Source organism: Panulirus ornatus, chromosome 56 (assembly GCF_036320965.1).
Source record: "Panulirus ornatus isolate Po-2019 chromosome 56, ASM3632096v1, whole genome shotgun sequence".
NCBI classification, from domain to species: domain Eukaryota; kingdom Metazoa; phylum Arthropoda; class Malacostraca; order Decapoda; family Palinuridae; genus Panulirus; species Panulirus ornatus.
Genome location: NC_092279.1, coordinates 17,537,551 through 17,556,333, shown reverse-complemented (window position 1 = coordinate 17,556,333; position 18,783 = coordinate 17,537,551). Strand labels below are relative to the sequence as shown.

The following is an 18,783-nucleotide window of genomic DNA, read 5'->3' as shown; positions in this document are numbered from 1 at the left end:
TCATCCGTCAAAATCCACTTTCACATTTAACAATATCACTCCGAAGCTCACTTCCTTACAATTTTTCGCACATTCCCACAACCCCTTCTGCAGAGGCGCTACCTCTTCCGTTATTCTCACCCTTATACCAACTCCTGACTTTACCCCCATGACATTCCTAAACAATTCTTTCCCCTTAACCATAAGCTTTGTTTCACTTCGAGCTGGAACACCAAAGTGTTCCCTGTGTGTCGTAGAAGGCGACTAAAGGGGGGGGCTGGAAATCCTCCCCTTCCTTTTTTTCAATTTTCCAAAATAAGGAACAGAGAAGGGGGCCACGTGAGGATATTCCCTCTAAGGCTCAGTCCTCTGTTCTTAACGCTACCTCACTAACACAGGATAAGGCGAATATGTATGAAAAGAAAGAAACGCTACCTCGCTAACGCGGGAAATATATATATATATATATATATATATATATATATATATATATATATATATATATATATATATATATATATATATATATATATATATCGCATCCTCCTCTACTTTATAAGTAGTTTTCATGAATATTGTAAAATCAAGACACGCGCGTTCGATAATTAGATTACATTCCCTTCAGAGATATAATGAAATACCTAATTCATCTTCATTAGTATTCTAAAAGTCTTTCAACACAAACATCTACATTCACTAAGACAACATACTTCACTAACACCCACAGTGGATACGCGTCAAATGACATCAAAGTTCAAAAGCCTAAGGGGAAAAAATATGTGATAACTGTTGAATATCATAAAACGAGATGAAAGAGAGAGATCTGGGACGCTCTAAGTTTATGAATAAATGTTGCTCGATGAAGCCATCTCTTAGAGCTATCTCTGAGAAAACCAGAGAGGCTCTCTCTCTCTCTCTCTCTCTCTCTCTCTCTCTCTCTCTATATATATATATATATATATATATATATATACATACACACATATTATTTTTTCAAAACAACCTATCAAGAGGGGTCAGTTTTTGTGAATGTTACTTTTGAGAGGTTTACTGTATCTATGCAACAGATAAACCAATTACTGCTGTTAAAAGACTGCTAAAAAATGCAGAAACTACCAAAACCCAACCACTGCAACAGTTATGGTAATTCATCTGAAAATGAATATGTGTTCTTTAATTCAAATATTCTGACAAAAGTCGTACCAGTGGAAGGCCTATGGCATCTTAATCTTTTAATATCCTCACATTATGTGCAAAGACACTCACACATGAAAAGTTACTGTCCCACAGATAACTGAAATACACTGATGCTTTTGTTAAGATTCTTTGGAGCATAATTTGAAACTGCCATATGTGTCCTATCACAAAAGAAATTGAAGATTCTATCTAATCCAACTCCTTAACTCCTTAAGATGGATATTTATGTGAGCTGAGTAATGCCTCTAGAAAGATTATGCATAAGGTTTGAAGCCTAAATTTCAAGTCATTAAACCATCAGCAAAGTTCCAAAATGGTCGTCACAACCTTGGTAAACCTCACCCACAAAGAGAAGCTAAAAAGACACCAAAAACAGCCTTCATCTATTATGGAATTCAATATCAATAGACAAAAAATCAATAATCAATGGAAAGTCATTTTTTTCCCACTTTTTCCCTAATCCTAATGTAAGACACATCTTTTACTACTACCATAGAGAACATCAGTACAAACCTCAGTAACTATTGGACTACAAGCATAAATGGACCTCACACACTTCTCACAGCAAAAAATGTATGATTTGGTTTATTTTACAGCTTTCAGAAGTAGTTATGCATTACAAGGATACCTTATTTACCAATATCATTTAGCTCAACATTTTCTTTATCCTCCATAACCCTACCACGAATGAATTTATATTGAAAAGATAGGTTTTCAGGTTAAAACAAAAAATCCTATTCTCAAATCATCCTTTACAGTAACAACAATGACTCCATAAAAGAAAAACAGAGATCATATACCTATATATGCATCCACCTTAAGATATATAACCAACTGTTCTTCCATGAAACAAGGCTAAATATTCAGTAGTAAATGTACAAGTTTTTTCAGTATTATCAATGTACTAAAAAAAAAAGAGAAAACTAATTTGCAAAAGACTGTTTATTTACGTTCATCTTACCTTATGGTTTCCCTCACCTTATATGCCATGCCCTCCTTTCTCAAGTTTTCAAGTATCAAAATAGAACTATCATATATATTCCCTAAGATAATTCATTTGTATAACAACAAACATAAAAAAATCTTTAAAAACACTGCACCAATATTATCAATTATCACTATCATGGAAAACACAGTTCGGAGGTTTCTTTTAGCTTGTCTCTCTATCTGGACAAGATCAGGCACATGAAATTTTCACAAACTACAGAATTAATTATACATTCAGTACTATAATACACTAAATTCTAATAAAAAAACAGAAAAAGTCTACTATTTCCTCGTACAGAAATCAATTGTTTTTAATCACTTTATAACTTTCACCCCTACCAGTGACAAGAACTAGTTATACTTGGCCTCCTTAACAAAAATTTCAAATTTCCAAATCTTTCCTCAAAATTTCTTGGTAGGAATTCATTACCGTAGCCATATAAAAACACTGATCTTAACTGCGTACTTCACCAAGTTTGATAAGCTATCTCAAGGCAAGCAAGTCCGTGAATCTGTCTCTTTATTCATCTCAAGAAACCCATGTAGGAGATGCCAAGGATTTGATCATTTTGAGAAAACCCACTCTACCGAGATATATTCAAATTCACAGGGACAATCAGTCGGGAAACCTTGTTGAATTCTATAAGATAAGCATACAGAATGCCTCAACAAAGCCCTACATCCCTACCACTGACAGCTGGAAATGAAAATGTTGGGCGACTCCGATAGCTTTGGCGGTGGCTCCCGACAACCTGACACTCCACGGCCAGGCTTGGTCGCCTTATCTCGCCCACTTCTCTTACAACACCAAATTTCAAACACAACCAACGAACTAAAACACATCTCTTACCTCTACAGAACAACGTGCACAAGTAATGGCCTCACCTAATTCCGTAATAAAGGAAAATAAACGGGTTTTATAAGGGAGGATCGATTCTACGGCCGCGTCAAGTCAGCCATTGTTCACCAAAACAACTTTTCTGAGGAGCGGGCATCCAATCAGCGACCAGCCTCACTGCAGCGGGAAATACAAACCTCCTCCTCCCTCTATGACAGATGGTAATCCTTTCTCTCTCTCTCTCGTGATCTCGGGAAGGCACGCCCTCGCTAGTAACTCAGAAGCCCAGCTCTGTATTCATCTTTAAGTTCGAGCAATCACGATAAGCTCCGTGTCCATCCAGAAGAGATACCATGCAGACAAATAGGAAAAATAATGAAATGTGGAAATCTCTTTCTCCGTTCCGTGGCGAGGTTGTTTTGTTTTCATCTCCACAGAAACACCACATATAAATGCGAAATATCCTCTGCAAGTGAAACGTAACTCAAAATTATATTAACTAATATGAAAAAAAGACTTAGCAGTGAAAGTAACTGGCAATCAGGGAAAAAGCATACGGGGACCATTATTGATTCCTGTCTCATCTCCAGTGCATAGAAACCTGATGATCCTTGCACAGTGCACATGACCCCGTACTCCTTTTTCCTATCATCATGCATGATTGAAATTAATATAATGAAAAAAAATTATAAATTAACGTTTCTACTGAAGCAGCGGCCGATTTTTGCTTGCAAGGCTGGTGTACGACAAAAGCATGAGACTGCTCCCGTTGCAACAGCATAGGGGGGGAAAAAGGGACCCCTTCCTCGCTCCCCTCCGTTTCCCCGCCCCCTTATCTACTAACCCCAGCATCCGGCAGCTTAACCATTACTGAAATCCCATAAATCAATAACTTTGAAATGCAGGGGAAGATAAAGAACAAAGAACGGGACGAAACTCCTGACAGAGGTACAGTAGCTGAGAATTAGCCACAGGAATGAAAAGTAAATGAGAAGTAGACGTCGTAGACTAAGAAGAATGTGCTGCAAAAGAAGTAGCAATTAGAGATGAAAAGCCAAATGTTTAAGACGTCTTATAAGATGATACAAAGAGATAGAACTCGTCAAGGAGTGGTACCACCAAAGGGGGCTTTAATGAGGGCCGAAAATTTTACAGAAAAGGCAAAAGAAAATAGGAGGGAAGGAAATGTAATAAAACTGCTGTAGAACAAGGAAAGTAGCTAAGGCCAAAATATGACAGATGAAAGAAAAACGGAATACTGCCAGTAAATAATGAGATGCAAGAGCACATGGAGCGCCTGATAAAAGAGTACTCGCTGTGCGGGATAAAGAGGGACAGGAGAGGAGAGAGAGGGAACAAGGGGGTATGGAAACACCATATCCCCCACCCCCCCCCAAGTCCCACCGGCTTTGAGAGTAACCAAGGCAACCGTTGTAGTTATCACGCTATCGACAGATGGCGCTCAGAACAGTTTGTTTTGATATAGTAAGATGAATGGGGGGCTATATATATATATATATATATATATATATATATATATATATATATATATATATATATATATATATATATATATGTGTGTATATGAAATAGCCACTAGAAATATAACCACGATAAATCAGCAGTTTCTCATAGATTGTCAATGTATTCTCATTTGCATAGACTTAAAGATGGAGATCTACTTCATGTGTGACTATTACTATGCGACACTGATCGCATAGTATTATTCCTACTGACCCTAGCAACAAGCTGTCACCTTGACCTTACTGAGTCGACGGTGTTGGTCGATCGAGGGACCCCTATATGTGCAATGCAGTGTGCAGTATTGATCAGTTTCGGGAACATGCCTGGGATGCTATATGTGCAAAGGGGGGAGTTTTTTTTTTTAAGTTGCAACCTGCCCGTATTCCCTTGCAGAGAGAAGCTGGTTTTACGAGCTCAGCTGCACTGGCGTAGATTTTATTATTCTAATAGAATATCGAAGGTTGGGGGATTTCTAATATTTACTTTTAATATTCTCTGAGCACCAAAGGCGCGCGTAAATGTGACCACTTTTTTTATGGCTTAAATATCAAATAGAAATGAAGACTAAGTAAAATCGCCAAGCCCAAAAGACAGAACCATTGGCTATAATGGGTTTCTGAAAGTGTTCATTTTACTGGTTTGGAGGTAATTCTTATAAAGAACGATAGTTAAAATTATACATTTCCTAGAAGGTGGACAAGATTTCTGCTGTCGATATCCTGTAATATTGAAATAAAATATTTTTTCTACAAATTACGTAAGTTGGATAGGGTGGTGATTAATCATAAAGGACATTCACAATTCCCTCCAACTCGATTGCGGGAGGGGAAAGTGCTTCCTTAGTCCCATGAAATTGGGTTATTTACATGAAGTGGTATTTGCATATCATTTGCTGCAGACAGCCTAGACAAATCTAACACTCTTTGGTGATGCTCCTATTGACCGCTATTGAAGTATACTATTTTTCCAATAGCTACATTTTCATATAGGCGCAAGAATTACTGTACCACATATTCATGGACTTATACAAGCATGATAAGAGCTTAGGATTGTCTTTTTTTTTTTTTTTTAGAGAGAGAGAATGCAATCATCCTAATTACAGCGTTGGGCGCTTCCTCCCCCCGGGCGGTTGGGGTTGTGAGGGTTCCAAGCGGCTTTCACCCGGGCAGGCGTGGAGGAAATACAGACATCGAAGGGATGATTTTAGAGAAAGAAGTTTTACAAGGGAAAGTTAAGAAATGTCTTTATGTTAATGGTTTCCAAAAATGAATACTACAAAGGAGATATTTGAAGAAGAATGAGCCAAATCGAGTAAAACCATCCTATCCATGGATTATTTTCCGTATGAAAGACCTTGCATGAAATGCGCTCAATCCGACCAAGTTCATATGCTTGTGAACAAGAAATCTTGAACTTCCAACATAAGACTGAATTTAATTTATTCTTCACGTTATGAATTAACCTTCCATTGCATGACATCTTGAAATTATTGCCTTACAACCTCGCCACTCAGCTGAAGTGGTGAAGACACAGAAAATGTACAAAATGTGTGTGGCAAAACTCAGCCGCCGTAGAGTGCTTTACAGACCTGCTCACAGTGTTGCCATGTCGATGTAGGGTTAAAACTACGGATCATAATTATCGCTCGTATCACCGGTATATTGCATCACGTAGACTATACGGACAGCTAGTGGTGATGTCCACTGTAAAGGCAGCCACAGTGGTAGTGTTCACTGTGTACCAGTTACTCTGGAAGGGGACTCGATCTGATAGACTCGACGATAATATTACTCTCCATGGATGCCATGCGTGTAATTGGCGTTAGCCTTAGTAGTAATGGACCTTTAAGTGCTTTCCTCCACTTGAGCCCTTCTAATATGTCAGCTTTCTAGGATTTACGTTGTCTTGGATCCTCCTCACTAAACAACCCTACTCAGAGGAGTCAGAGGCATGGTAGCGGTCGGTTACGCGTTCTGTAGGGGAGTGTGGGGTCTATTTTCACTCAGCCGACAGAACCAGCGTCTACTGCGGCAGATGGCCTTGACGGTGCATGCCTAAAAGAAAAATAGACCTAGTCGGTGCATCTGTCAGATGCGTAAAATTATGGCTCGAGAGAACGATGGATTCGCAAATGACAGGGTCAGCAAGATTATAATACATTTATTTATCAATTTAAAAGGAGCATGTTTATAAGTATGAATTACAGTCTCGCTAAATATATATGTTCTAAAATCATATATAGAAATAATTTTGTGTTAAAGTGATCAATGCGTGTCAAAACAATGATATTTAGTTGAAAAAAATGGAGGAGTCTTGGCAGAATTGATGGAATTGAACCTAATAGAATTAGTTATGTAATAAGGATGTAAGGCTAGTTTAGAGGTCGCCCACTAGATGGTAGAACAGGCAGGGTGCTGCAAAGGTAGGATGCTACTGTGCCTAGGTACTATAATTCGTAAGTTATTTTACCTACGGACAACCCGCGCATATTTTTCTTGATACTTTACGGATTTGGTTGTTACAAGTCTTGATTATCATTTGTATTCCATCTTAAGATCATTGGGATATAGATATTGGGATAATTTCAATAAAGTTCACATTGTCGATTTGCGTAACGCATGATACCCGTTATCTTTTTTTTTTTTTTTTTAACTAATGATGTGATAATCTAGTAATTGGGAAAATCTCAGAGAAATAGAGTGGTGGCGCAGAGAGATGTATAAGAACAAGGACAGCAGATGGGGAGGGGTGAAGAGGGATGTACTGTATTAAGTAGACAACATTGAACGATCCCATCGCCCATGAGTATGACACACCCAACCCGGGGAAAAATAAAATAGGTGTTGCAAAGTGACCGAGAGATATTTAACTGATGTATATGGGGATGAGCTGGGCATGACTTAGTTGAACAGCGGCAAATTATGGCATTCTAAATTATGTCATTGCCAGGAAAGACGAGTTGATTGACTTGCAAGATATTTGCTTGCCATCAGAGTGTGGACCTGTTATATACTTACTCCTGTGCGGATTACTGCTTCCTTCTAAGTTCTTGTTACAATCTTTGGTTTATACGGAAAACTTCCTGTCTCAAAATTAGTTTTTTTTTTTACCTAGCGTGGGTTTATATGAATGAGTTTTGTTAGAATTATTTGTTTTCAGTATTATGTGATGATGGTTATTTGATTATATATATATATATATATATATATATATATATATATATATATATATATATATATATAACAAAACTCATTCATATAAACCCACGCTAGGTAAAAAAAAACTAATTTTGAGACAGGAAGTTTTCCGTATAAACCAAAGATATATATATATATATATATATATATATATATATATATATATATATATATATATATATATATATATATATATATATATATATATATATATATAACAAAACTCATTCATATAAACCCACGCTAGGTAAAAAAAAACTAACTTTGAGACAGGAAGTTTTCCGTATAAACCAAAGATATATACATATATATATATATATATATATATATATATATATATATATATATATATATAATGTATATATTGTTACGAACACATGTGTTTGTGTCCACATGGTTCGTATATGTGTCTTGGTATATCTCTGTGTATGACGTGTCTTGGTGTAGGGAGCGGCTTCTATCGGCCCGGATCTCACCTTCCCTGACCGTGTTGATTGCCTTAGTAATTATGTCTTGACCCAGACCTTGACCAGTCGTGTAGCACCTAAACGTCAGGTCGACGGCGTCAGGTCCAACCATGGGAACTGCTACGGTATGTCGTCACATTCGCTCGCTGCCGGCGTGGGCAAAGGAACAGAGGAGTCTGGATGCACGCCACATGTGTAGGCCGGACCTTAGGCCTCCTTCAGCCAATCACGCCGAGAAGAGGGCGTGTCATTGTGACCTATAGTAGAACTAAGTGGCGGGTCGCGGCGTGGCCAGCTGTTCCTGCCTTGCTGGTCATTCAGATAAAAGCTCAGACGATCGTCTGAGACCTTGATTCCTTCACCAGTAGCGAGCCCAGCAAGGTAATGTAGGCTTTCCCTGTCTCGAACCCCGTAGCCACCGCTGTCCTAGGTTGTAAGATGTTACTGTGTCCCGTCAAGTTTACCTAGGTTGTAAGATGTTTACTGTGTCATGCCAAGCTTAACTAAGCCTAACGACGATGTTTACTGTGTCACGCCAAGCTTAACTAAGTGTAATGATATGTTACTGTGTCAAGTCAAGCTTAACTAAGTGTAACAATGATGTTACTGTGTTGCGTCAGGTTAGCTAAGTGCAACGATTGTTTATGTGTCACGTCAGAATCTAACTAAATGTAATGCTATCGAACAAAGTGTCAACGGAAAGAGATTTCCTGGTTTGAAATCTTATCTGGAATGTTAACTCGTGTTCAATGTCAAACTCATGTTCAGTGTTAACGTAAATGATTCGTGCCTGATTTGTGTGTTCACCTTGTACATTTGAATTCTTTTCATTATAAGTAATTCTAACCTTGGTGTTTGTTTTAACCCTATAACGTTAAGATAGCGTTATCCTGAGTTGTGCTATATTACAAATCTACCGTCCTTGCAAAGACGAGGACCAGTAGAGTATTTGTAACATATATATGTTACTGGCGACCTTGCTATAATAAGTACTGAGTTCGTAACAATATATATATATATATATATATATATATATATATATATATATATATATATATATATATATATATATATATATATATATATATTCTGATAACCACGACATACAAGTACCTCCCCTGACTGAGTGGAGAGTGCACTTGGGACTTATCGTGTTTCATTATTTTTATCAGTGATCACTAGATGACGCGCAATACAGTAAATGTACTTCAGAAATAAGAAGCTCAGTTTCTGTGATTATTACCCGTTCGATATATATTGTCTCCGCAGAAAGTAATCGTTTAAGAGGGAGTGTGTTGTGTATATTTTATCAATAACTTCTTACGCTATCAAAAAAGTAGGTAGTGGTAGTGTATGAGGGAGAGGGATAATATAGGGTTAGAGAATAATAAATAATAATAATAAATACAAAGGAAAGCAAACTTGTCTGAACGCTACACAGCATGTCTAGTGCCAGCCGATCCTTTTCGTGCATAATGAGATAGAACGTATGCTGGACGGCGCACTTGCATCTTATCTCGGAATATATCAGAGACTGACTCTGTGTGGGATAGATCCACATCATGCAGTACTTCGGTGGCACCTGCATCCAGTGCAGTTTCATCAATAGTGTGGAAAACCAGCCTTTTCAAGACCACCACAGGCAAGTCTTCGTCTACTATTACACTACCATTTGACTTTTAGATTTACTTACAAATAAGGTTCAGTAGAAATCCTAGAGCATAGACGAAACTTGCTTTCCTTGGGTTGAATGTAGGATCAGTGCCGACAGATAGAGCCTGATCTTGTCATTGCCCGGCTATTATTCGCGTGTCACCTTTATAGACATTGTTAACAGTACTTACAGTTCGGTACACAGAAAATAGCACGTTCTCGTATTACTGGGCAATGTACCAAACATCCGGCAACCATAGTATCTTTGGTATTTACCAGTAACTCAAAATAACTGTTCGACGAGAGTCCTATTTATGCTAATAGGGAGGCGCATTACCTTACCCATCTACCTCAGTTTTTCCCCCTTGACAGAAGAATGTTTTTTACACCGCGCGTGAAAAGTCATCTTTCGTGATGTCGTTTGGATACAGATTCGTTAAAGACCTCTTCACTCAAAAAGGTGTATACATTTCTCCACTAATGGAAGTAGCCTACTCTTGGGCTGCAGGAGCATTTAGAAATTGGTCCTGAAATCATATATATATATATATATATATATATATATATATATATATATATATATATATATTTTTTTTTTTTTTTTTTTTTATACTTTGTCGCTGTCTCCCGCGTTTGCGAGGTAGCGCAAGGAAACAGACGAAAGAAATGCCCCCCCCCCCCCCCATACACATGTACATACACACGTCCACACACGCAAATATACATACCTACACAGCCTTCCATGGTTTACCCCAGACGCTTCACATGCCTTGCTTCAATCCACTGACAGCACGTCAACCCCTGTATACCACATGACTCCAATTCACTCTATTTCTTGCCCTCCTTTCACCCTCCTGCATGTTCAGGCCCCGATCACACAAAATCCTTTTCACTCCATCTTTCCACCTCCAATTTGGTCTCCCTCTTCTCCTCGTTCCCTCCACCTCCGACACATATATCCTCTTGGTCAATCTCTCCTCACTCATTCTCTCCATGTGCCCAAACCATTTCAAAACACCCTCTTCTGCTCTCTCAACCACGCTCTTTTTATTTCCACACATCTCTCTTACCCTTACGTTACTTACTCGATCAAACCACCTCACACCACACATTGTCCTCAAACATCTCATTTCCAGCACATCCATCCTCCTGCGCACATCTCTATCCATAGCCCACGCCTCGCAACCATACAACATTGTTGGAACCACTATTCCCTCAAACATACCCATTTTTGCTTTCCGAGATAATGTTCTCGACTTCCACACATTTTTCAAGGCTCCCAAAATTTTCGCCCCCTCCCCCACCCTATGATCCACTTCCGCTTCCATGGTTCCATCCGCTGACAGATCCACTCCCAGATATCTAAAACACTTCACTTCCTCCAGTTTTTCTCCATTCAAACTCACCTCTCAATTGACTTGACCCTCACCCCTACTGTACCTAATAACCTTGCTCTTATTCACATTTACTCTCAACTTTCTTCTTCCACACACTTTACCAAACTCAGTCACCAGCTTCTGCAGTTTCTCACATGAATCAGCCACCAGCGCTGTATCATCAGCGAACAACAACTGACTCACTTCCCAAGCTCTCTCATCCCCAACAGACTTCATACTTGCCCCTCTTTCCAGGACTCTTGCATTTACCTCCCTTACAACCCCATCCATAAACAAATTAAACAACCATGGAGACATCACACACCCCTGCCGCAAACCTACATTCACTGAGAACCAATCACTTTCCTCTCTTCCTACACGTACACATGCCTTACATCCTCGATAAAAACTTTTCACTGCTTCTAACAACTTGCCTCCCACACCATATATTCTTAATACCTTCCACAGAGCATCTCTATCAACTCTATCATATGCCTTCTCCAGATCCATAAATGCTACATACAAATCCATTTGCTTTTCTAAGTATTTCTCACATACATTCTTCAAAGCAAACACCTGGTCCACACATCCTCTACCACTTCTGAAACCGCACTGCTCTTCCCCAATCTGATGCTCTGTACATGCCTTCACCCTCTCAATCAATACCCTCCCATATAATTTACCAGGAATACTCAACAAACTTATACCTCTGTAATTTGAGCACTCACTCTTATCCCCTTTGCCTTTGTACAATGGCACTACGCACGCATTCCGCCAATCCTCAGGCACCTCACCATGAGTCATACATACATTAAATAACCTCACCAACCAGTCAACAATACAGTCACCCCCTTTCTTAATAAATTCCACTGCAATACCATCCAAACCTGCTGCCTTGCCGGCTTTCATATATATATATATATATATATATATATATATATATATATATATATATATATATATATATATATATATAGCGCGCTATATTTCCCGCATGGGCGAGGTAGTGTAAAAAACAAACCACAGTGTCATACATGTGGGGAGGATTTCCAATTTCCAATCTCCCGACGCTCTCTTTCTCCCGCCTTTTAAGACACACAGGAGGTACATCTGCCGCATTCTTTCCCCCTTATCCTCAGGGTGAACATTGGTCTGGATTGATGTTTCCAACAGTGCCCCTTTGGCCCCCGAAGTTGTTTCTGAGGCGGCCGTTTTCTGTACAGCACTCGGACGCCTTACCTCAAGGACGAGACAGATATATCGCTGCTGATCCTGAACCCGCATACATTGCTACGTTAGGGCTGCTTATAATATCCCCTATTTTTCTTTATAATATTTTCAGAATTATCAGGATTTTATAATATATCCATTTATCAACTGTATAGATTTTCTTTCTTATTTGAAATTTTCCCCTTAGTAACGGTGTTTGTTGAGGTGGTATCCTGGATTTAAAAAAAGGGTCGTGATGGAGAGGACTTTCCCCTACAAGATAGAACCTCTGGAGGAGGAGTTGATGAAAGAAATAGAGCAGAAGTTCTTGGCGTACAGCTGCCAGGGCCTGGTGAGAGTGGAGGGGAGTGGCTATGTTTTCCCCTCAACCTACGCCAAATATGCCAGCACTTATTACAATTACCAGTAAGTAATGTGAAGCGTATAGATTAAACTACTGGGAAGGTCTATGGGGCCTGGTTGTGGAGTGGAAGCTGTGATTTCGTTGCCTTACACATGAGAGCTAGAGAATGGATGTGAGTGGGTGTGGCCTTTCTTCTTGTTTCTAACGCTATCTCGCTAATGCGGGAAGCGGCAATCAAGTTTGAAAATTAAGAAAGTAAAGAGAATTAACAGTAGTGTCTAGAAGTGAAGAAAGAATGAAACAACCTATTGTAAAAGTGTGGCTACTGTGTTTAGTTCTCATGAAATTCGTGAAGCACAAGAACCTAATGGTTATTCAGTGATATTTAGCATGATATAGATATCTACATACTTTAAACTATTTATTCCATAATTGTATTTCCCGTGTTTGTGATGTTGTGCCAGGAAGAGACAAACAGTGGCCACAATCGCTCACATCTACTGTAGAACTGTCATGAGTAATGTACGGGATATGGCAGTGTTCACATAGCCAAATGAGGAAATGTGTAAAGATGAATGAAAAAGGCACCTGTGCAAGGATGCTGTCTTTACTTATCACATAATTTTCATTACTTTTGAAGGTATTGGACATTTACCTCTAATACCATCAACCCCACCGATCAAATTGTTTTTCATGACTCCGTTATTTGTAATCTGATAAACTCCTGTGCCATCCAAACCGCTCAGACTATTATCCACACCTCTCAATGTCATTTTTCTCTCTCATACCATGATCTTTACCTTCCAAACCGCTGCCTTCATTCTCTGTAGATTCAAGCCTGATGATGTATTGGTGATGACCCATCCAAGGTGTGGCACCACTTGGACACAAGAGATTGTGTGGACCATGAGGAATGGTGGGCAACTGGACAGTTCAACCGAACTCGGGGTTAGGTCCCCCTTTTTTGAGTAAGTCTCCATTTCATGTATGCCATACAAAATAGATTATCTTTTTACAGGTGTGTCTTATGGAGTTCAAAATGAACACTGTTGACTCTGGGTAGGGTTGGTAAGCATTAGTAAGGGACGTATTTCTTAATCATCATGAAAGATGCTCTCTAGTAATTTCTCTCAAAATTAAGAATAAATAATGCATTATAACCGTTTGAAAACGATATACCCTACATTGTATTATATGTATTTTGAAACTTGAGAAATATATAGAAGGAAAACAGGTCTATGAGTGTGAGGCAAGACCTTAGAGCATTTGTCAAAACTCGTTGTGTGTTGTCATATTGTCTAACAATTGCATGGATAGTATTTTTGTTGTGTACATAATCAATTAAGGAAATGTAAAAATCTTATATTTGAGCTTTTAAGTGAGCAACTTGGAAATTATTCCTTAAGAATCTGTATAATTGAAGAAAAAAAAATTGAGCTTACATAAATATACCTATTGATACATTTGCTTCTTTCCCAGCATACCACTCAAAGTAAAAAAGATATCTTTCACATAGTTCACTTGCCACTTAAATTTCATATATTACTGCAAACGGAGATTATTGTTTCGTGTCAGCAGTCATCAAAAGATTCTTGAAACTGGATTTTTTTAAGTATTCAACAGTACTGATAGGCTAATTTGCATAAAAGCATCCAATTTGTACATTGAATATACTACCAGTTAACATTGAAAAGACAAATAATTCCTCGTTTTATTGTATATTTATGCAACATCCTCATTCTCAACTTTTCCATTGTTTACTGATTGTCAATGACACTACAAACTATAATTACCACAGTGGCACTCCTTTAGATTATGTACTAGTATATTTACTTTATCTGTTGTGTTGTAGCATGTATAAAATTCTCTAGCTCTCTCGTAGGCTGCATCAGCTTTGTTTATCACTCAAAATTACAGTTTACTGATCATTCTATTTTAGATTATGGAAAACCCTTAAAGGCATTCATAAAATTGATGGTTCTACCAGTATTATAACATGATCTAAGAGGAGAACACCCTGTTTAGATTAAACATGCTTATATTTTTTCTTTTTAGTGCACAGTCCTCAAGTGTCATTATGGGGTTTGATTTGTTAGTATTGTACAAAAAGGATGAATATGAAATTCTCTTAACCCCCTGCTTTTTCATAGATTTGACTCACTTGAACGTTATGAACTCAAGCCCATGAGGGAGTGGATGGAAAAACATGAGGACCCCATTAAGGAAGGATTTTACTTGAACTTAATGAACAGTGTTTCTTCACCCCGCACCATCAAAACTCATCTCCCCTTCTCACTCCTCAACCCTACACTTCTTGATACTTCTAAGGTGAAGTCCACATTATCAAGCTGCCTATTTGTATATCTCTTTCCATCTCTCTGTTCATCTGTTTGTATAAGATGCACAGTCTTAAATTTTGTTATTCTTTTTAATGCTATGGATAATACTATTTTTAGATATATATATCTGGTTGGTATTAGGTTCTTGACACCTGGGGTGGTACTACCATCCTGACTGAGGAGCATTAAAGTGGTGCTCAGAACTCTCTTACACCCTCCACATTATGATTGCTGATCTCACCAAAATGGGACTACTGGACTAGTCGTGCCATCTTACAAGCACCATACACCTACTTAAACCTCACTCATCTTTTTCAGAGAAGTTCTCTTGCCATTTCCTGTGTGCACAGTCATTTTTTTAAATGTAATTTTGACAGAGTCCAGCCAATCTTATGGTTCCTAGTGGATGTATGCTTTCTTCACCTCGCTAACATGGGAAATGGCTATCAGTTTAAATGTATGCCCTTAACCACAGAGGTCCAGAGGTTATACAGTAAGCTGCTAAACAGTATTTTTATGTTCTTGGTAACGATATCCATTATGGATTTCAAGGAATCATAGTGCCATATATAGAAAATCCACTTCCTTTAGATATTGAAAAGTAACAGAAAAGTCAAATTATTAATTTTTTTAGTATTATTGACACTTCAGGACATCTCCTCTGTAATAAAGAAATAAAAATGCAGGCAAAGGGTTCAAGCTGGTTTTCATTTATTCTTAATTTTTAAGTTACATAACACAGATGAATACCTTTTTAATTTTCCTTGTGCAAAAGATAATACTGTTCAAACATGCAGCTAAGAAAATGAAAAAAACATTAAGGGACCTAACTGAATTAACACTTTTAATACTATTAGTGGATGGAAGAATGTAGCCAAAGACAACTGCATGGTAAGAGCAAACTGTTTCTAGGATTCTTGTACCCATTAAAAATTTTGGGGCTGTATTTTAGGGACCCTCTGTCGACATCATATAAAAAGGTAATCATCTTATATGTATATGTATTCAAGAAATAGCTGTTTTATATAGTTTATCACTATGTACCTTCATAACATAGAATAACTGAAGTACCCAACATTTCTTTTAGTCCTAGTTCCAACCTCTTTGTTACTAGCCATGAGGTTATTTCCTTCATCCTTCTAGCTAGTAGTATGATACACCAGGTCCCTTTTTCATAAAAATGAAATATGTCCTACATGCAGGTGATTTATGTGGCCAGGAACCCAAAGGACACATGCGTCTCCTATTACCATCAACAAAGGCTTGTGAAAGTGTCAGATTTTCAAGGAAGCTTCCCAGAATTCCTTGATTACTTTTGTAGAGATCTTAGTAAGTGGTCTATCCTTAGGTTTTCTCTACAGGTGTAAAGTTGTGGATGTAGTATAATCATTGCCACATTTTGTGATTTTTCATGCAAATAATACCCTTACTGATACAAAGTAAATGATCATCAGATGATACATGGACTAACATGTATTCTCTTCCTTTAGTTACATTAGGACCTTTCTGGCAACATATTGCTGAGGGCTGGGAAAAGAAAGACCACCCTAGTGTCCTCTTCCTTTTTTATGAAGATATGAAAGAAGATATCATAAGGGAGTTACGGCGCATTAATAAATTCCTAGGTACGGGGCTTACTGACAAACAGCTCCAAGATGTGGCTGAACATACCAAATTCTCCAACATGAAAGCACGACCTACAACCAACCCAACAAAGGCCTGTGTTGAGATTGGTCGGTTCAGAGAAGGGGAACAAGACTTTGTCAGGAAAGGTACATTTTCTATAAGAAACTCTCTACTGATATAACATTTTCACTGAATCTGACATTATGACAATTGATTTTACTGTTGCCATGCTTTATTGCTTATTCGTCTATAATAATATTTTGTCATATATTTCCACTCCTGGATAGTATTGTTTCCTCTCGGTAAAACCACACCATTCATCCACAGGTATTACTGGTGACTGGTCCAACTACTTCACCCCAGCCCTTGAGGAAAAGTTCCAATGCTGGATGGAAAAGTGGAAGGATATGTCACAAAACATTCCTTTCAAGTACAACTTTGAGACAGTTGCTTAGATTTTACACAGATTTATCTTAACCAATACGATATTTACCATTACTTATTTGTATATGGCCCTCTTATGATACTGGGCCAACTTTACTATCATTTTCTATTTTCAGTGCATTACACATGACAGCTTCAGAATAGATATGAGCTGATGTGGCCTTTTGTTTGTTCCTGTTGCTATCTTGCTAACATGGGGAAAGGTTATCAAAAATTAAAAAAAAGTACTGATCATATCAAAAGTCTTTTCCAGACATATAAATGTTCCATTATTAAATGGTCGTTTTATTTTCCCTTGTGTTTTGTGTGTTTGTGTACGTATTTCCTGTTACTAATCAATGTAAAATATATTAACTTTTGTTTTTTAACTAATCAGGAATTGTATCGTAGAAACTTAAAAGTTTACTCCTGCACTCAAGTTGTTTTGAAGTTGCACTCCTTAGACCCAAGTAGCTGTCTTTTCTTTTTGCCTCTCACTTGTGGACTTTTGGCATTCTGTCCACAATGATACAATCTCTCCTTGTCACACATAACACTTGACAACACTTAACAAAGTTCATTCTTTGTAACTCTAGATTTTTCCTACAGTAAGCACTGTGCTTGCCCTGCATTTGGCAAAATGGTAGGTTTTCACCATGTCATCTCTCCTTACCAAACTGTTCTCCATAACTCTCTCACTTCACATACCACCCCAATCCAAACACCCTACATCTGCCACACTATCGTTAAAGACATTCAACAATCCATCAAAATACTCCATCTCCTAAACACTTCATTCCTACCTGTTATCACTTCCCCCTATCACCCCTCTACAGTGTTCCTATTTTTTGTTCTCTCATTTTTTTATCACTTTCCAAAACATCTTATTCTCCCTAAAGTTCTTTGATACTTGTTCACCCCAACTCTCATTTGCCCTTTTTTCAACCGCTGCACCTTCCTAACGACCTCCCACCAATTTTTGTTATACATTCCCCAATTATTGCACTCTTTCCCTGCAAGTACTGCCCAAACACCTCCCTTTTATCTTTCACTAGCAAATTTACTGCTTCCACCTACCATTGACTATAGTTTCTAATCTGCCCTTCTCTTGCCTTTTGCATGCCACATACATCTCTTGCACATCCTAGCACTACTTTCCTAAAAATGCTATTTTTTGGCAGCCTCCCTAGTGATTGCTTTAATGCCATTTCCTCTTCATCTGGTACCTTACAAGCATTATTTAATTTTTACCTTTTTGTGGATTAAGATACTCTGATATGTTGGATACTAGGGTATCCACTTTTGGGACAAATGATTTGATGAGTTAAATCATTGAAAAAAATTTCATCACTTCAGATGAAATAGCATATTCACTTTGAATTTCAACTAAAATTGGATGCAAGATTAAAATTATGCAAGATTAGTTTCATCACTGAATATGCCCTACAAAACTCATGCTGTGTAACCTTTTCATGTACCCTAACAATTTCATACTGTGTCTTTAAATCAAGCCATCTAGTGAAACAGTTAATAGTAATCTTTAATGGATTCTTTCCATCATTCATAATCTCATAAAAAGATTTTTCAAGAAGTTGGCAAACTGT

At 37.9% G+C, this 18,783-nt stretch overlaps 2 protein-coding genes across 4 annotated transcripts in view; one reads left to right on the top strand and one right to left on the bottom strand.

Annotated features, from left to right (window-relative positions):
• The window catches only part of Br140 (bromodomain-containing protein 140), a 115,389-nt gene extending 112,214 nt beyond the window's left edge, over positions 1-3,175 (bottom strand). Inside the window, exon 1 of the mRNA XM_071693993.1 lies at positions 3,049-3,175. The gene's annotated coding sequence lies outside the window, so the exon portion shown is untranslated. The remainder of the gene's footprint in view (positions 1-3,048) is intronic.
• A 3,728-nt stretch (positions 3,176-6,903) lies between these two features.
• On the top strand, positions 6,904-17,477 carry LOC139765966 (sulfotransferase 1C4-like). Of its 3 annotated transcripts, none has more exons than XM_071693990.1 (7): positions 6,904-6,947; positions 12,636-12,853; positions 13,622-13,759; positions 14,942-15,119; positions 16,333-16,459; positions 16,621-16,902; positions 17,084-17,477. In XM_071693990.1, exons 2-7 carry the CDS (start codon positions 12,684-12,686, stop codon positions 17,209-17,211), a joined length of 1,023 nt encoding a protein of 340 aa, XP_071550091.1. In that variant the 5' UTR covers positions 6,904-6,947; positions 12,636-12,683; the 3' UTR covers positions 17,212-17,477. The 3 variants fall into 3 exon arrangements, with proteins under 3 accessions (XP_071550091.1, XP_071550092.1, XP_071550090.1); XM_071693991.1 differs by lacking the exon at positions 6,904-6,947 and adding an exon at positions 8,250-8,570; XM_071693989.1 differs by lacking the exon at positions 6,904-6,947 and adding an exon at positions 9,539-9,831.
• Positions 17,478-18,783: the final 1,306 nt, after the last annotated feature.

Excerpts from the sequence above, each read along its gene's own strand:
- LOC139765966 (XM_071693990.1), top strand. The coding sequence starts at position 12,684 with ATGGAGAGGACTTTCCCCTACAAGATAGAACCTCTGGAGGAGGAGTTG. Across the intron at positions 13,760-14,941 it reads GTTAGGTCCCCCTTTTTTGA|ATTTGACTCACTTGAACGTT; the intron begins GTAAGTCTCCAT and ends GCTTTTTCATAG. Across the intron at positions 15,120-16,332 it reads CACTTCTTGATACTTCTAAG|GTGATTTATGTGGCCAGGAA; the intron begins GTGAAGTCCACA and ends TCCTACATGCAG.